Source organism: Cyprinodon tularosa, unplaced genomic scaffold (assembly GCF_016077235.1).
Source record: "Cyprinodon tularosa strain WSP-4 unplaced genomic scaffold, ASM1607723v1 ctg531, whole genome shotgun sequence".
NCBI lineage: Eukaryota > Metazoa > Chordata > Actinopteri > Cyprinodontiformes > Cyprinodontidae > Cyprinodon > Cyprinodon tularosa.
The window spans coordinates 570,386-588,970 of NW_024039265.1; the positions used below are offsets into that span (position 1 = coordinate 570,386).

Here is an 18,585-nt window from a genome sequence, read left to right on the forward strand (position 1 = left end):
GTTTTTTATATACAGGTACAAGTCCTCTACTACCTTTAAATACCTCTACTGCGTATTTAAAAATACAGCGGGGGCAAAACTGAGTATGATTGTGCTTTATTCATGTATTTATTACAAAGTATTAATCAAACCTGGCAGCTGGCCGTGAGACAGAGACATCGCAGATGACACAGCGCTGTGGTCACTCCTAAATTAACTTAAAATCCTGAAACCTGCTGAGGGAATATGTTCGCTTTTATTGCCGGTATCCTGGTGCCTGCAGCTAAAATTATTTAGATGAAAAACACCTGCCAGCAGCCGCGGTGAACCCCAGGCTGCCCAGCCTACAGGCTGCTGATGAAGAGATTTCTGCTGTCAGCGCACCGCTGGTATGTGGGGGTCTGAGCGCCTCCGACAGAAATAGATAATCTGGATGAACTGACTGCAATTATTAAGTTTTCAGGTGGACTTTCTCACTTAAAAACATATTAAAACTACTTTATTCCCACTGATCACAGCAAATATAGCTGCAAGATTTAGATTATTTAGATGAAAAACACCTGCAAGCAGCCGCGGTGAACGAAAGGATTTCTCCTGTCGGCGCACCGCTGGTATGTGGGGGTCTGAGCGCCTCCGACAGAAATAGATAATCTGGATGAACTGACTGCAATTATTAAGTTTTCAGGTGGACTTTCTCACTTAAAAACATATTAAAACTACTTTATTCCCACTGATCACAGCAAATATAGCTGCAAGATTTAGATTATTTAGAAAAAACACCTGCCAGCCACCGCGATGAAGAGGAGGAGACGCGCCGGGGATGCTGTTGAATTAAGTTTTCAGGGAGAAAAATACAGCGGGAGCAAAACTGAGTATGATTGTGCTTTATTCATGTATTTATTACAAAGTATTAATCAAACCCATCAAAGTCATCATCCTCTGTTTCTGAATAAAACAGCTGCGCTAAATCAGACATGCCAGTTTCCCCTTCTTCGCTGTCAGTCACTTTCCGTGCAGCGCGGCTCCTCAGAAATAATGCCGGCTTTTGCGAAAGCTTGAACAACAGAGCCAGCAGACACTTTAGTCCAAGCATCTACAATCCATCCGCAAACTGTGGCGTAATCTGCCCGGCGCTGCCTTCTTAAGGCCCATTCATACCTCACGTAAAAGACGGATATGGATACGTGTGGAGTGTTTCATACGTTCTAACCGTCGATTTCGTCCGTACTTTGACACGAAAATTGGGAGCTTACGCTTACGGACGAAACGGATCAATACGGAGCAATACTCCCGGAAACGGTGGGGGCGCTATTGAGTTTTTAGTACAAAATGTCAACAGAATCAGGTCTTGGACCATCGCCGTGTTTTGATCAATGACAAATCATTGGCGCCCAGCACTGCCACCTAGAGGAAATACGGGTTATTGCGCACCTCAACGGACGGAGGTATGAAGGAGTCAACGGATAGAACGTACGGACAGAAATACGGACGTGCAGGCAAAACGTGAGGTATGAATGGGCCTTTATCCTGAAACTGTGGTCTCCGTCGGTCATCCATCGCTCCCACGCCGCTCGCAGCCTTACTTCGAACGGCTGCTTCACACCGATGTCGAGCGGTTGAAGTTCCTTTGTCAGACCCCCGGGATAACGGCGAGCACAGCGTTCATTTGATTCACCTTTTTTTCACATCGGCTGTGAGATGGGCACGCAGCGATGGTGATGCGTGGAAAAAACCACCTAGTCTTCTCACATACACCTGCCTCAGCCACGCATCCATCCAGCCTTTTCCATTTGCGTTAATATCATATGTCATCAGAGCGCTGTCTGTCTCGCTGGCAGCTCCCAGATCAGCTTCTCTGATTGGTTGATGCGGCGCGTCCAGCAGCAAAACTTCAATTTTTCCATCTCGAGCAGCAGAAGCGCGGCGCTTCAGATGCTTAAACGCTCCCGACGTGCTGCACCAAAATGCGCTGCGAGACCTTTTGCTGCACCTATATGCGCGTCAACCATTGACTTTGCATGTAAACTCGCTGCTTCTGCTGCACCTGCTGGGTCCGGTTCACACCGATGTCGAGCAGCGTTAATTTGTTTCCCCATGTTTTTCACATCAGCTGTGAGATGGGCACGCATGGAGTTACATATTAACAGCGATGGTGAGGGGTGGAAAAAAAACACCTGGTCTCCTTACATTCAGCCACTCTTTCATCATCTCCTCAATGAGGTGGTCTCAAAAGTCGCAGTTACAACACACATAAGGCGCACCGCACCATAGGGCGCACCGCACATTTTGAGGGAAAAAAAAGACGTTTAAGTGCGCCTTATAGTCGTGAAAATACGGTAATACATTCAAGGGACTGTAAATAGATTTATTGTATTTACATGGGCGTGGGAACTATAAGAGGAACCTACACTGAGCATTTAAAATATTAATTTGAATTAACAAGTTGTGAGAAAAGAAGCGACTGCTGCAACAACACTGTATTGTAAACAATGAATATGTTATTCACATAGAATCATTGGTAGGGACAAGTAAGGCCGGCCAACATTTTTGGTAGGGACATGTCCCTATGGTCCCTATGCAAACCTACGCCCATGGTGTGCTCTATGTTTATGCAGGTAAAGATGGATGATAGTGCTGGAGCACATCTAGTGATCTCTCCCGACCTCAGCAAGCACATTGGCAACACAATCGTTTCAAGATGGTTGAAGATTAAAAACTTTTCTCCGTAATATCATCCGCTATGGTTTTCGTTTTTCTTGCCGCTTCTGTGTAGCAAGATGCAAAATAGTGACCTTTGTCGAGTATTAATGGCATACAGGTCAGAAAAATGCGACCTGGCCGCTCAAACACAGGTCGCCTTTGAAAAAGATCAGATACGTATCAAATTCAAGACCACATAGCCAATTGGGCTATCCTATGCTTGTTCCTGATGTGAACTCATTTAAGGATGTGTTCAGTTCATTGGCTCTCATCAGACCTCTATCTGTCTGGTCCTCCTCCTGCTTGAAGCCTGTGATCTTCCTCATCCCTGACCACACATTTTTGATAGTGTTCTGCTGGAGCCTGCTTTCCAGCCTCTTCCTGTATGACTCCTTGCTTTCTCTTATCTAGATGTTAAGTTGCTTCTGCATACTCCTCAATAACTCCCTGTCTCCCTTCCTGGTGGCTTTTTTTTTTTTGCTAAGTAATTTATTCATATCAGTGGTGATCATATCAGTGCATCCCAGTCTGTAGCCTCAAATCAACCTTGAATGGCATCCTGTGACCACATCATTATTGTATTTTCAGAGTTTTTGAATTTTAAACAAACAAATGTGCAATAACCACAGCCAGAGATTTGTCCTCCTTTTATGTTAAACCTTGTCAATATTTTTGGATTTAATGGCATAGTGGAGGATATTCTTCTTCTGGGTGGATCATCAAAATAGGTGTTCATCCTAATTGTCGATCATTTTGGTGATATGTTTACGTGAGTCCGTCCTACGGGCTAGTCCCCATTTTCACTTAACTGTGGTGAGTCTGGCATAGTGAACAATTAGCAAATCATCTTTTGGAAAGTAAGCTTGTATGAGCGATGCAACCAGCAACTTTACAACAGTGTGCGCACGAGGAGAAATGGGCTTGTGCACTCTCTCACACGCGTTTTAATAGGCGTTCCCTCTGGGGATTGGGTACAGGGTTGTGCATGTGCATTGTTTTTTTAAATTGGAGTAAAACACCTAAAGTATGATGCTGCCAGCCCTATACTCCATAGGGGAGGGATTTTTTTTAAGGCGTTTGAGTTCCCCTTTAATCCTTCAAATTCAACAATAGTAGCAAATACTTGAAATTCGAATCTTCAGACTTAATGATATTTCTCCAAAATCAAGGTCTTACTCCATGATTGGCTTTGTGAACCATGGTCTTGTTTTTTATTTTGTGGTCCATGTTATGATTCTCAAAAATGTAACGGCACAGCCTGTAAATGACTGTATAGGATGTGCTTCACATTCGCCCATGATTAAAAGCTTCAGCCACTATCTCTATGAGGGGGCTGTTGCTTTTTTCTGGGACTGATATTTAATCTTTACACCAAATCACATGTATCTTGCAGAGATCGAATCCCTCTGTTTTATTCAGGCTCAGTTGAGGGTTTAGGTGGTTCATTATAAAAGGTTATGTCTTTTTATATATTAAAAGACATAATATCCTCTGTAAATCCAACTTAAATGAATTTAGCAGTAAATAGCATGAGGGTTGAGGATACATTTCTACCATTATGTCTTGAATCAGGGATTTAAATGATAAAACCTTGTCTGTTTGGTCTGTTCTGAACTTTTAAAAGTAAGATGAATCTTGACACGGTGGTGGTTTCATTGTGATATCTCCTTTTAACCATTCTGTGCAAAGACAGACATTATCCAAAACAAAGTAGATTCTGAGTTATTAAATTTCTGATAGTGAGGGTTAAGAAATACCACATAAGCCGGCGTATAGCTCCCGTTAAAAGGCTGGAGTTAGAGTTAAGCTGTGGTGATGCGGCCTGTGCTCTGAACTCAGGCCTTAGAGATATACGGCCCTCCTCCCTCCCTAGTCTATTGTGGCCACCCGCCAGCGACTGCAGACTACACCACAGGCAAAGCTGATCATCCAAACAACCACAGAAACACTAAATAGTATCTCCCTCTGGCATTTCATGTTTTCACATTTTATAGAGACTCCGAAGCTTCCGTGTACCCTTGTTGTGCTTTGGGATTTTTCCCAGATTGATTCCAGCACTAGTGTCTCCCAAACATGTTGACATTTCCAACCTGGCGGCAGACATGCACAGCGCGGACGCCGCCGGGGTCTGAGGAGGGGGATGCAGAGTGGAGGTGACCGAGCCTCAGAGCAGACACAGATGGACTGTGAGCAGAAAAACGGACGTAGGGGGGAAACAAGAGGATGGGGCTGCTGGCTGAGGCTCGTCTTTCTGTCACTTCTGGTTTGGATTCAGCATGCTTCCATTGGAACCTCTTTATTATAACGCTTCAGTTAGGAAATTTGAGGGAGAAAAGCTGAACCTGACTCCACGTCTGGCTCTGAACGCTTCTCATTTTTCATTTCCCACCATCCCTTACCTCTCTTTCCTCTCCAACAAAACAAATATGACCCCTCCAGTCTTTTTGTTTTATCATGCCCTCTTTCTTAGTTTTTGCTCCTCAGAATTTTCTCACTTTGTTTGCATTCCACAACCTCCACTTTTCTCTGACATTTTTTTTGCCTTTGGCCAACTTGTGTCATGAGAAACCCTCTAGTTTTCTGATAAGGCTGATTGGGTGTTGATAAAAAGTTCTCTCTTAATCCAAAGGCCATTATCTGACCTCATGTCAACTAATTTCCTTTAACCTATCTTGAGTTTCATTCAGATAAAAAAACAAACATATTCTAATTCTCATCCATTGGAGAAATGTAAGATAAAAACATTCAGTTAAATGTAACATTGGCTCTAGCCCACAAAAGCAACTGATTATTTAAAAGTCACTGTTTACCTGAGAGACAATGGCCAAACTAGAGTGACTATCTGAGACAGAGCAGCAGTACGCCACTTAGACTGATAGGACACAGCTGCTTCAGTTGGGGCCATAGAGGCCACCACGTCAGCTGCCTTAAACTTCCACACACAGAGACAGTGTACCCTCCTACACGCACCCACCCATATCCTGTCTACTGCTGACCTGACGGACTCATCTCTGGTAGTCGCACAAACTATTCACAGCCTCTTTATTGGAGCATCTTTATGTACTGGTATCTTTGGATAGGTAAGGGAGTCTGTCCTTTTAGGTATTGCCAGGAAGACACAGAAAACTTTTAAAGACAACTTTCTTTTTTTTTTTTCCCAGCATTTTATTGTCATTACACTGTCACAAGTACAGAAAAACAAAATGAACTCTCTGCATTCAACACATCCTCTTGGTGAGCAGTGGGCTGCCATTGTTCAGCGCCTGGGGAGCAGGGTGTGGTTAAGGCTACGTTCACACTGCAGGCCTTGATGCTCAATTAAGATTTTTTTGTGAAAGCCGATTTTTTTTGCGTTGCTGTTTACATTTCCAAATATATGCGCCTTGTATGTGATCTCCTGTGTGAACTGCATTCATACAACCTAAATGTCCCGCATGCGTATTAGAGGACACAATGACCTCACAAGCAAGCATGTTCTTTGTTTATGGAAGTAAACATGGATGGTAGTGCTGAATAACATCTAGCGATCTTTCCCAACCTTAAAAACTCAATCTTTCCAAGATGGTTATACTCACCGCATTATCGTCCACCATTGTTGTTGTTTTTCTTGCCACTTCTGTGTAGCAAGAAGCAGAAGAGTGACCACTGTCGGGTATTAATGACATTCAGGTCTGATAAATGCGACCTGGCCATTCACACACAGGTCACATTTGAAAAGATCAGATTCATATCGGATTCAGGACCACATAGCCAAGTGGCCTTGGTCGCATTGGAAAAAATCAGATCTGTGTCGTTCAGACTGCCATGAAAAGGTTACCGGTAGATCCAGGTTGCATATGAGACAAAAAAAATCGGATTTGGGTCACTTCAGGCTGCAGTGTGAACATAGCCTAAGTGCCTTTTGCTCAGTCGCAGTGGGGCACAAACTCAGAACTTCAGGATTCCAAGCGCAATGCCCTAACTCACCAAAGTAGGGATTACTGTGAAGGGTCTTGCCCAATGACCCACATTGGTAGCTCAATCCCCCCCAGCTGGGATAAAACCCCAAGCCTTATCATTTGAGCTAGCCAGCCGCTAACTTTCAGTCAGTGCACTAGAAAGCACTGACCATAAATCAGGGTAAGGTCTGACAGCAGGGCCTGCAAAATCAAAAGTGATTTACAGGTCAAAAAGTCCTCATGACACATTATTTAGACAGCTACTCCCAACCTAACTTCAACTTGTAGATCCAATAGATGGTTGAGTTAATTTGTCCTTTTGGTGTTCTGCAAGGGTTGCAACCTACCCTGTTTTAGATCCTTCGATAAACTCTTAATTTGAATTATTAGTAGTTGTGATTACAAGTTTCACATGCAAAGCAAATCACATTGCATATGGTTAGTGATGGTACTGTAGGTCCAAATTCTTTAGTCCAAATAAGTTCAGCAATTGAAACCATGCTGAGTCCAAGATCCATCCATTAGACCTAAGTGCATCTACTTTTTAGCACTTAGTTTAATGTTATTGTATAAGTAAAATAAAAAATTGGTGATGAGCTGTTAAAAACTTTTTATGTAATGTAAAAAACCTTATTAGTGTTTTTCTAAAATAATTAAATACATATATATTGCATATATTTTTTTATTTTGGTTTTGGATTTTAAAATGGTTTGCTTTCAGTAGGACTTTGGTGAGAGTATTTTAGTATTATTGTTCAGTTTAAAATGCAAATTAAACATAATTTTCCCCCCAAATAAAGGTTGTTCTTATTTATTTTTCAGTGACTTAAACAATCAGCACTTGTATTTTCCAATTTGGGTTGTTTTAAATGAAGGATGGTCAAATATTGAAGGAGTTTTTTTAGGTCTGGAACAAACATGTAAATGTTCCCTAGGTTTCTGACAAGTTTCAAAAGTGGATCAGACTGAAGCTAAGCCTAAAATATTGTAGCTATTAGATAAACATATATCCAGTTTTGTTAATTTATTATCACTAAATACTACATTGAGACCAAAAAGAAAAATAATTATCTAGCAAGAATCTTGGGTGCATCCAAAGGCTGAAGTCGACGTAAGAAATAGGTTGAGAGTGATCCAGCGCATGAGTGATCGTTTGGAATTGATCACCTCACTATTAATAAAATTGTCAACACTTCTCGTTATTACTGGAGATAAGATTTCTGAGTCTGGAAGTGAAAAATATTTTTAAACACTGGTTAGATGTAAAACCACAAACGTGATTTTACTATTGAGTTAAGAACTTAGATCAGAGTCATCTTGATAAAGAAGGCAGCTTTGATATTTCAAACTTTGAAGCCAAAACATACATAATTTACGTCAGAATAGCTGCAGAATAACTAGGGCATAAAGATAAGCTACAGGTAACTAAATTAAGACTATGTCAAACAGACCTTAGAGGGAAATTATGATGAAACTAAGTTTAAAATAGACGTTTGGCAGTGGTGGTTTGCGTTTTAACTGTTTTTTTTTTTTTTTTTTAATAAAGATTTACTATTGTTGTTCAAAATAGAAAATGTTGCTATATCAGTAGAGTCCTGAATCATCTGACATAACAAAACAGTTTATTATAGTTCTTTTGGTCTGCCTTTTACTTTCAAAACATTCCTGACCCAATGATTTGTAAACGCAACTAGAACTCTAACTAGCACCAGCTTGTTAGCAGCAGAGGGCCTCCACTTGTTTTCACATCCCATCCCACAGATGTTCAAGTGGCTTGAGATCAGGGGAATTTGGAGCCCATGAAGACACCTCAAATTCATGCTGTGATTCTCAAATCATTGTAGAACTTTATTTCCCCTATTGTAGGGCACATTGTTTTGCTGAAAGAAGCCAAACCATCAGGCTATAGCACTGCAATAAATAAGTATACATTGTCTTAAAAAGCGCTTAGGTAGTTTGTGCACTTTCAAATTTTCCCATCAGAACATTTCCCCGCCTCCATCAGCTTCCACTCATTTCCAAAAGCATCCTGGTGCAATGTGTTCCCTATGTATGCAAAGCACCATGCTCAACCAGTGATGTCATAGAAAATCTAATGAACACACAAGGTCAGCTTATTTAATTACTCTGTGGTCCAGATCTGCTGCCAATCTTTTATTAATTTCTGTAGTCATGGCAGTCATTGTTCTGTGATTATGAAGCCCCATGTTCAGTAATCTATAGCAGGCTAAAGCGCCGGTTATATTCCCGCAGCAGTGCGTCGCAGTGAGCTTGTTGCAGATATTTTTTATTTATACCCAATATTGAAGCGTGGTCTGTGCTATGTTATTCCACGCCACAACGCAAGAGAGATAATCACGAACTAGCAGTGTGTGTAGATACGATCGAGGCGGTGAGGAAGTGGAAAAATGCAAGGGGCAATTTTGTGCGACAATGGAGGGAGATGAGGGCGTAAAAGAGCGGGGATCCAGGTCGAAAAAGGGTCCCAGTGTTCTCGCGCACCTCGCTCTTCTAGCTGGTCCATCTTCACGAGTCGTTTTCCACAATCGCTTCATACAAACAAAACAAGCCGGTAAGGTACCAAACAGAAAAGACGCATAGTGTAGAGTGGATGTAGATTTGACCAATCAGAGGCCTCCTGTCCTCGGTCACCTACAATTTAGGAGAGGTGCAGCAGAGTGTCTGCGGAAGGGGTGGGGGCCCATTTGCATTCACTGCGACACACGTAGACAACCTGGTTTCCGAGTATAAATCAGCCTTTAATGTTCTAAGACCCTGATTTATTTCAGAACCAGCAATAGGTTCTTAAAGCATTATAATTCTGTGAAACTGAGCAAAAGGGTCAGTCTTTGTTCCTCGTCTGCATCATTTAGGCTCTTCTCTTTCGTAAGAGTATTGTTGACCACCGCATTCTAGGAACAATGAACATATTAGCCCCTTTTAAATTTTTTCAGATGCTCTTGTACAGTTTACATCAACCTTGAAGGTAAAAAGATCACTTGGTGAATAATAGATCCCATCCGTTAAAATGGGCCTGGAAGAAGAAATGATACCCTGTCAATGGTCATAATATTAATCCTAATTAGGGTTTTAGCATTGGTTGCAACTTTTTCCTGCAGATATAGCAAGTCTCTTGTATAGCTTGAATAAAAGCACATTTCCATATTATCCAAGAACCAGAAGAATATTACTTGGTTTTCAGAGAAGCTTAGGCAGGAAACATAAACATGCATGTACTGTATGGGTTTTACTTTATTGTGAAGCTTATCATTATCATCTGGTTGGATGAAGCGGGGTCCAGGAAATGAACGCTTACTTCAACACCCTGCGGTATGACTTACTGCCAGGAAAACTTCCCGCAGGGACTCTTAATCAAATGGTTAAAGGACAGCTGGATTTCACAAATGGCTTTTGGTATTTAAGGTATTTAAAAAATGTAACTGTTCCTGTCAGCAGAAAAGGTTACTATGCACTGCTGAGCCATCATTTAGCATTGATAATGTGCTAATCTTCCCAAAAAATAGGATACTGAACAAAAATCCTTCCCCAGGAAATACTGTATGATTATTTGTAATTTTTCTGCTTGGTATAAAAAATATTTTTTTTTAATTTGTAAAGTTTAGCCACGCACATCTGCTCCATGTAAAACAAAAGAAATTATACAAAACGCTAACAGTCGTATTTTGATTTACAAGTCTGAACAGTTTGCCAATAAACTTGTAGGGTTGCATTACGCAATGTGAGGTTTGAACACGGTCTAGACGAAAACGATTAAGCTATTTGCATCATTGTCTAATCCAAAAGGGTCTGACCATGGCAGGTCAAACATCTGTGTGCTAACTGTAAATATGGTGTTTAAAAATGTGCAGTCAGATCTGTCTAATTGGTATATGAGAGGGATCTTCGCCTCTCTTTGTGGTTTTATCACACACACGCTAAAAGACACACATGCACAAGTGGCTCCAGACAGTTCAGATGAGACTTGTCACATTCGTTGACATGGGGCCCAATTAAAGGGGAGGATTAAGCCAGGGCTGGGTGACCTCTTCAGGAATCTGTCCGAGACACTCTGTGTACATTGTCAAACCTTCCCTTTAAGCACTTTCACCTGCTAATTAAGACACTGGACCGCCATTTGTAGGCGTGTGTGTGTGTGTGCGCATGTGAGAATGGGTGCGTGTGCAGATGTGCACCTGTGTGATTTGTGTGTGTGTGCGTGTTTATTCACAGAGACAAATTCACTTGCAAATGTCAAGGATAGATTTGCAAACCAAGAAGCTTTAATGTAAATATTTGACTGGAGTATTGTGCGGCTTCTTGGAGCTCATTCCAGCGCACGTCAGACTCAGCACAGACTTACGGCAAACAGATAAGGCGTGTCATTTATTACATTAAAGTATTACATGTTTCAGTGGGAGCATCTCAGCGGCGCGTGCTCCTCTGCAACAAAAGTGAAGGAGTGTTTATGGTGTGAAAAGATAAAGACGACCAGGGTTGGAGCAGTGAATTGCTGCTGAACAAGCTCGTAGGGACCCATTGTTTTCACATTATGTAGAGCTAGATTGTATTTTCATAATATTCAAAACTTTGACCCTATAAGTGCTTTCAAAATGGAAAAAAAAATCTATAACAATATAAATCAAAGTAAACACTAAATTTTTAAATGTGATTAAATCTCTACGTTTCTGTTGACAAACAGAGGAAAAACACCATAAAAATCCTTGTGAAAACCCAACAAACACTTACAATAATGGTACAATAATACTCCACATTACATCACATTACAACCAGGTTTGAGCTATACATGAATAACACTTGTTAGAGGCTACAAAAGTCTTGAAACTTATGCTGATGTCTACCTTTCATCAAGAACTCTAAACAACTACCAAACGGCAAACTTCGAAACTGTGAATAAAGGCCCTTTTCTTTTAGATTAAAGATTAAATTGACCTACCCTCTCTATTTAAAAAGAAATGCACCTATTAAACGAGCCCATTTCTCCATGTGCACGGTCTGTTTAAAAGTTGCTGTTTGCATCGCTCATACAAGCTCTCTTTCCAAAAGAAGATTTGCAATTTTTCCACTATGTCAGTCTTACAACCATTACATGAAAATTTGGACAAGCACGTAGGACGGCCTTACTTAAACATATCACCAGAATGATTGACAATTAGGAGGACCACCTTTGATGATCCAGCCATAAAAAGAACATCCTCCACTACACCTTTAAATGTTCGTTTGTTGAAAAAGTAAGAGATATTCATACTCATAAGACTCTTCAAGACCTATCCAGGAGTCTTGTCAGTTTCTTTATTTTGAGTGCGACTGTAGCACACAGAGGCATGTTCCAATTCAAATGCAAATCAGTGACACACCCAGGTCATTAAGAGTCTATAGTTTGGTACAAGGTTTGTGTTTGGCCTTCTGAATCATGATACTTCTTATGTAATTTGCTTAGGATGAGTTTCAAGACATCTTTGTAGATGTTTGGAGCTGAAACTGTGATCGTTTCCTCAGTTCAGGATTAGCTTTCTCTTTTGACAAAGATGGTTTTCTTCACCCCTCTTTTAGTCTTTCTGTCCTCTCTGTCCAACATCTAAACATTGTGGTCATCAAAGATGTGTCCTTTGCTTTTGGGATGCAAGTACACAGCCAAGTCTTGCTCCAAGCTGCTGGCTCTCCTGTGCTGTGCAATATGACCATATTCACCATGCTGCACAGCTGTAGTTAGAACGTTCTGTCTTTGTGATGGACCAGTTTTTATATGATGGGTACTGGGTTTGAAGTTCAGCTAACATATATAGAATGGCAATTACTGTGTCCAAAGGTCCACCCTAATCATTACATACTGTAGGGCACTCTATAGTGGTTATGCCATTTTAGATGACTGTCCGAAAGGCTAGTGGATGAAAAAGTAGTCGATTTAAAAATTTCCCACAATGCACCTTGAAAAGTAGTGATCATCCATCAATAGACGAGCAGATATATCCCAGAATGCTTTGTCAGAGCTACACCAATGAAGTTGAGTGAGCAAACGGTAATCTTTTGCAGTGCAGAGAAAATGGCTGTGTACTGTTTGGTTAATTTCTACATTGTTCTATGCTTTGTTCCTCTCATTTAACATGTATTAGGGTACAAAAGTTAGCATATAAAAATTTGATCACTAAAATAGCTCCACAATGTTATAGTGAATCTTAATCATTGAAGTCTAAATAGTGACAGACATGAGCTATGGCTGTGAAGATTTCAATTATTGCATATTTAATCAGTTATTTTATGAAATGTTGAGTATTCAAGCCAAAAAGAGCCCGGTCTGCTCACAGGAAGTCTGAAAAATTTTGTTTTATACGGGAATCAGTGTTTGCTGGATCTGTTGTTCATGTTTCTTTTATAGTGCGATTGGTTGATTATCCAGTCTAACACTTGATGACAAGCAAAGAGTGAAAATTAATAGCTTAGGTGCATTTGATTTTTAACATTATCACAAAAATATGTTGCAAAATGCGACAATTATAACTTTGGCAAAGTTTTGATTTTTGCTGTTTGTCTCTACAGTAGGTGATTTTTTTTTTTTTACAGTAATTAGATTCACTGCCTTTGGTCTTTGTACAGGTTAAGATTGGAGGTTTGAGACTAAGTCCTGGGACACAGTACAAGACAAAAATGTTTCCCCATTTTGACATGTTGCAAGAAGAAACTTCAAAATATTTGGTTGAGATGTGAGAAACCAACAAGACATAGTAGGTGATTGTATAGTTAAGGGAAAATATAGTATAATTCTTAAAAGGTTGTTCACCCTCAAATAGAGCCTTGATTCTGTCACAAAGGATGTTCTTCATTCTAATTCTAGTTGGAATGAAGTCTGGACTTTCAATATAAGAATTTGGTTTGATTTAAATCCATATATTTTCTCTGGTTGAATGGTTAGGGTGGTTATCCCGCTAGAAAGCAAAGGTCTTCACATTATTGTGCTGACATGTGTTGTTTTGGACTCCATGTGAACTCATTGCAGACCCAATGAACATATCTGTGCAAAGCTAAATGTTTACGACGTTTGAACAACTTTATATGTGAAAGTGAGAATAATGTAGCTCAGGGACCAATCAGTGGCCAAAGTGAAGTCAAAGTTCGAAGAGGTTAGAAAATACAAACTCCTTTTTGACACATCAGTGAGCGAATATAAGGACTTCAAAAGACGGACCCTGGGTAAGTTTAAGGCAGTGTGTTGAGCTAAGTGGTGGTATCTGAGTGACATTTTTGTGAAGTCAAGGATAGATTAGGGGGAAGAGTTGGGAGGCGTGCCCCTATTTATTTAAGGGTGTCTTGGTTGTAGATTTTTAATATTGTGAGACTGATACAATTTCCCTCGCTAAAGTGTATACTTAATTTAATAATTTTCAATTGAATATCTCCACTAAAGCATTTAAACCATTGTGTCCTGCATAGAGTTTTATTATAGATATCTAAAGCACATCTAGATAGTGAACATAATATTTAGGGATCCCTAGGGATGCTTCTCCACAGCCCATCCAATGAGTATTCTCAGTAGTCTCGAAAAATACTAATAGCCCACAGCCCGCCGAATGTTGAATGGGCAGTATTATTGCTATTATTGTTAATATATAGTGGAAATTTTACACTTTCAGTAATAAAATGTCACAGGGGATGGTATAGGGGGATGGTAATTTAAGTAGGGGAATGATTTTTAAGATATTTTAAAGAAGGAGGATGCCATCCCCCCTCATCCCCCGTCAACTTGAGTACTGAGTATTCCACCTTAGAGGACTCATCCTGATTTAGTGAGTACTCTACCCCAAAAACGCCATCTTCACCTGTTAGCAGTCTCCACCACAACAGAACAGAGAAGAAAGAAGAAAAGGAGGACAAGAGCAAGACCCTTAACCCCTGATTGCTCCCCAGGCGATATACAGTGGCAGCCTACTGTTCCCCAAAGGGTATGGGTTAAATGCAGAGAGTTAATTTCTCCATTGTGAGATCAATAAAGTTCAATTTAATTTCAATTTAAGTGATGAACTAATTGAACGGCTGGAAGTCTTAGACCAACATTGAGCAGAAAGAACCATAAAAATGGAGGTACTTTTTGTATCTACAATGACTGACATGTTACAAAGATTACCCTCAGGCCTGAGATATCTGGGACAATTCTGTTTGCATGAGCTACTATTTAACATGAAGCAAAAATATTTAAACCAGCAAAATTATCAGACTTTGCAGCCATTATAGCTATACAATGGAACTTTAATGTACAATCATGTAACATGTTAAATACAGGGTATCTTAATCCATGGCCACTTATAACTGTTATGAAGTTATACAGAAGTAAAAAAATTTTTGGTTTGATTTTATATTCTGCAATCTATGGTTGTGTTTAATCACCTGGCAGTCTCCTGAAGGTGTGTCAACTTAGTTTGTGGGGATGTCCCAGGCAATAGCTGACAATGACACACTGTGCAAAGCAGCCAGGGGCAATAGTGCAAAGGGTCACAGCTACCCTGTACTGAAAGGTGAGTGGTGGGGAAGAGACAGGGCTAGGCACTCGATAAGCTCATTACACTTGACACTATTCATCCTGAAGTAATAGAAGTGATCCCTAACCAGCATATTAGCATCCCCTTCTTTGTCCCATCAATGGTTTAATAGTATCACAAACCATCTTTGTCTCTTTACTTTAGTTAAAGCTGGCAGGAAAATTAGCTCATCCTCCTCAAATGCTGATGACATGATAGAAAGGAAAATGTAAGAATAGTGATGCTTAAGTAAGAAGAGTGAAATGTTCACGAACAGTCTGTGCAGACAGCGCACCGTAGGAAATCAATCTAATCAGATATGTGGGCCCTTAAAGCTCCACCTCAGCCTTCAATTGGTCTAACCAGGTATCAGGATTGGCCTGTGTTTAATACCATCAAATCCAAACTTGCTTCTTTGTCCCAACAGCATCAGCCCCCAGCTTAAAGCAGTATGGGATAGACATTTTCAGAGAGATTATCTGTAATGGTTTTGGGAAACATAAAGACTTTTACATGTAGAGCAAAAAGTCATATTTATTTACTACAAAGTGTTCTTGTGTGTGTTTGCCCTTAAAAGAAACTTTAATGTAAATCCCTTAATTGTCCCACAATGGGGAAATTCCTCTTGACCCGTCCCTTTGGGGAGCAGAGGGCTGCCATTGTGTGACACCCGGGGAGAAGTGTGGGGTTAAGGGTTTTGCTCAGGGACCCAGAGTGGAGGCTGTGGGGATCAAACCGGGTGCTTGCAACCTTCTCAGAGCTGTTAAGTCATTTTACATTTCATCACACACGTAGGCATTTCTTTGTGTTGGTCTAATACAATCGTCCAAAGAAGCTTATTCTCCATTCAGACGGATTTTATGTTCTGGACCTTCTTTGCTTTACATTGATGAGTTAGTTGCCAAAAAACAGGCCAAATATTTCAAGATCCCAGCTTTATGATGGCATATACTGTATAAGGCCTTAATTGTTGTTTGTTGTGACAGACTAGAGCGAAACACCGCCATCTATCCTGATGGTCTTTTGGCATAAGACAAAGGCTTGGATTTTCCTTTCTAAATAAGCATATTAGCAAGCTTAAATCTATTAGATTATGCAAGCTTTCATAAAAGCAGCTTCTCCTCTAAAACCTTGTTCTGTGAGTACAATGTCAACTAAAGTGAAAAACTTTGATTTTACTTCTACACCAAGGAAGTGAAACTCATCATCATCTGTTCTGCTTGTATCTGCGCTCCCCTATCTTCCTATGAGCTCTATCTAGATCTGCCTTTTTCCTCACTAATGACAGTCGGCTTAGCTGATAGGCAGATATATTTACACTGGTGGCAAGGGAGGAAGAAGTCATCAGCCAAACCCTGCTGTGCCTCTGGGTTGCAGCAGGCGGGGCTTGGAGGAAACCCTGGCCCCTCCCTGAGAAGGGCATATCTCTGTGTGTTGTCCCCGGCCCCAGCTCAGAGCTCTCAGCCAGAAGGGACCAAAACCTCGCCGGCCCACAAAATCACACTCCCACATCAGCTGCTGTGGGGTGAGAGCAGAGGCGAGTAGAGCTGAAGCAGACGGAGGAGTGCTAGATTCCACCCCAGCTGAGAGCCGCAGAACTAGAAAGAAACTATTTTGGCTTCATACAGTTTTACAAGTTAAGGTTCTTATCAAGCTTTTGATGAGGCATCCAGGGTCAACTTTTTCTCCCATGAGTCTGTGGTCCAGAGGTGGCCTGAGGGCTAGAAGTGTGTATGACTTCTTGAATGTGTGCGGCTTGTTTTTGAAATCTTTGAACGCTGGGACTTTACTGAAATCATTATGACTCTTCTGAGCTCTGAGCACTCCGTACTGATACGAAGCAAGTTTAGATCAGGTAAGTTCACTTTCTGATTGCTCCCGAGTGTGCATTCTCCATTTATCAGCAAATTGTTTTTGTTTTCTACCTTGTTGATCATGCAACACTTTTCCAGCCAACACTTGAGACTCGCGTGAAATCTCTTACAAAGCATCATTGCATTTATGTACCATCTCTGTGGATGCATTGTAACAGGTGTGTCCAGCTACAGTTCACACTAGAGTAAGTCTTCAGAGAGCCGTGACTAACGGCATGCCTTGTCATACCGTGATGGATTTACAGCTAGTAGGATCCCTCAAAGTCCACCTGCCTCCTTGTAGATGTAACCCAATGCTTGCAAAGCCTCAAGAGGTTGTTGCACTTGTTCTCAGCTGATGCTGCTGCAGCGGGAGATTGTCCAGATTTCCCCTGTCCAATGACTGACTGATAAGATTTGGAGAGGGGTCAGAGGTCAACTAAATATGGCTTTTGGCACAAAAGACCGTGTGTACCTTTTAGTCTCCCTTCTCTGTGTATAGACATTGCAACAATATCTGCCCATCCATTCATTTTCAGTGCCCGACTAATCCTGGCAGGAATGGGTAGAGGGTACTCTACCCGTTCTGGTAGTCCTGAGGCCAGTAGGTGAGAGGTTGGATATACTCTTGGCAGGCAATTCCAATGGATTTCTTGTTCTTTGGTTTATATTTAAAAGCACAATTTGTGATCCTTTGTGTGTGTTTCTGCTATATGACTGTAGTGTGTGTACTCTGTTCAACACTGCCACCTCCCTGAGGAAAATGTAACTGATGGTAGTGAGCATCAGTGCTGTGGCTCCAAATTAAACAATGCAAGGAGAGTAAGTGGGTGTGGAGAGCAGTTTTCTTCTTCAAGCTTCCACTCTTGTCGGTCAGTGGTTACTGCATTCCAGAGATTGTAGGCCAAATGTCCCTTTTCCTTTGAGGCATCTGATGTACAGAAGCTTGATGGAAATGAACAGTCTGTGCTGTGGGATATTTCTTAAAAAAAAGAATACTCCTGTTACAAATCCTTTCTCTCAAAGCTGCTAGAGAGGCTGTGTTGCTCTAACCCAAATGCTCTGAAGGGCTAATGCAGCACAGATGTAGAGATAACAACTCTAAACTAAAGTCTGCTTGATGTTACAGTCAGAGGAGTTAATACCGGGTGATACATATAACAACCGACGTGACCGTTCGAGCTGATTTATGAGTGCATGAGTGAGCTAACAGAAGAAAGACGGCCTGTAAATCTCTATGTGCTAACTGCTGAAGACAGGAGGGAGTCTGACACAATCAGCCTGTGGAGAATTTACAGTTTTCTTTAAGCTGCAGCACTCTGAGTGACATTCAGTGCCCTGTGAAAACCAGCAATTGTTGATACTTTTCCACCACGCTTGAACTACATGATCCCAGCCATGGGAACCGCCGCTACTTGCCTGTCGCCTAAGGGAACGTTTAGCTCTCTATGTGAAAACTGACTATCTCCACTGCCTCTGCATGCACCACACTTTGGCTGTGTTACTGAAGCCATGGGAACTGCCTCTGCTTTGTGGAAGCTTAAAGGAGGGATAAAGATCTCATTTATAAGCTCCCATGGTGCGTACG

The 18,585-nt window shown here is 41.1% G+C and overlaps 1 protein-coding gene across 3 annotated transcripts in view; it reads left to right on the plus strand.

Annotated features, from left to right (window-relative positions):
• myocd (myocardin) overlaps positions 1-18,585 on the plus strand; it is a 165,724-nt gene that overhangs the window by 114,679 nt on the left and 32,460 nt on the right. For 2 of the 3 annotated variants that reach the window (XM_038304362.1, XM_038304363.1), the window contains exon 1: positions 16,610-16,999. The exons of the other annotated variant lie outside the window; for it this stretch is intronic. In XM_038304362.1, the coding sequence (XP_038160290.1) occupies positions 16,945-16,999 (55 nt within the window). In that variant the 5' untranslated portion in view covers positions 16,610-16,944. Of the gene's footprint in view, positions 1-16,609; positions 17,000-18,585 lie in introns of those variants that run through there. 3 annotated transcript variants of the gene reach the window in all.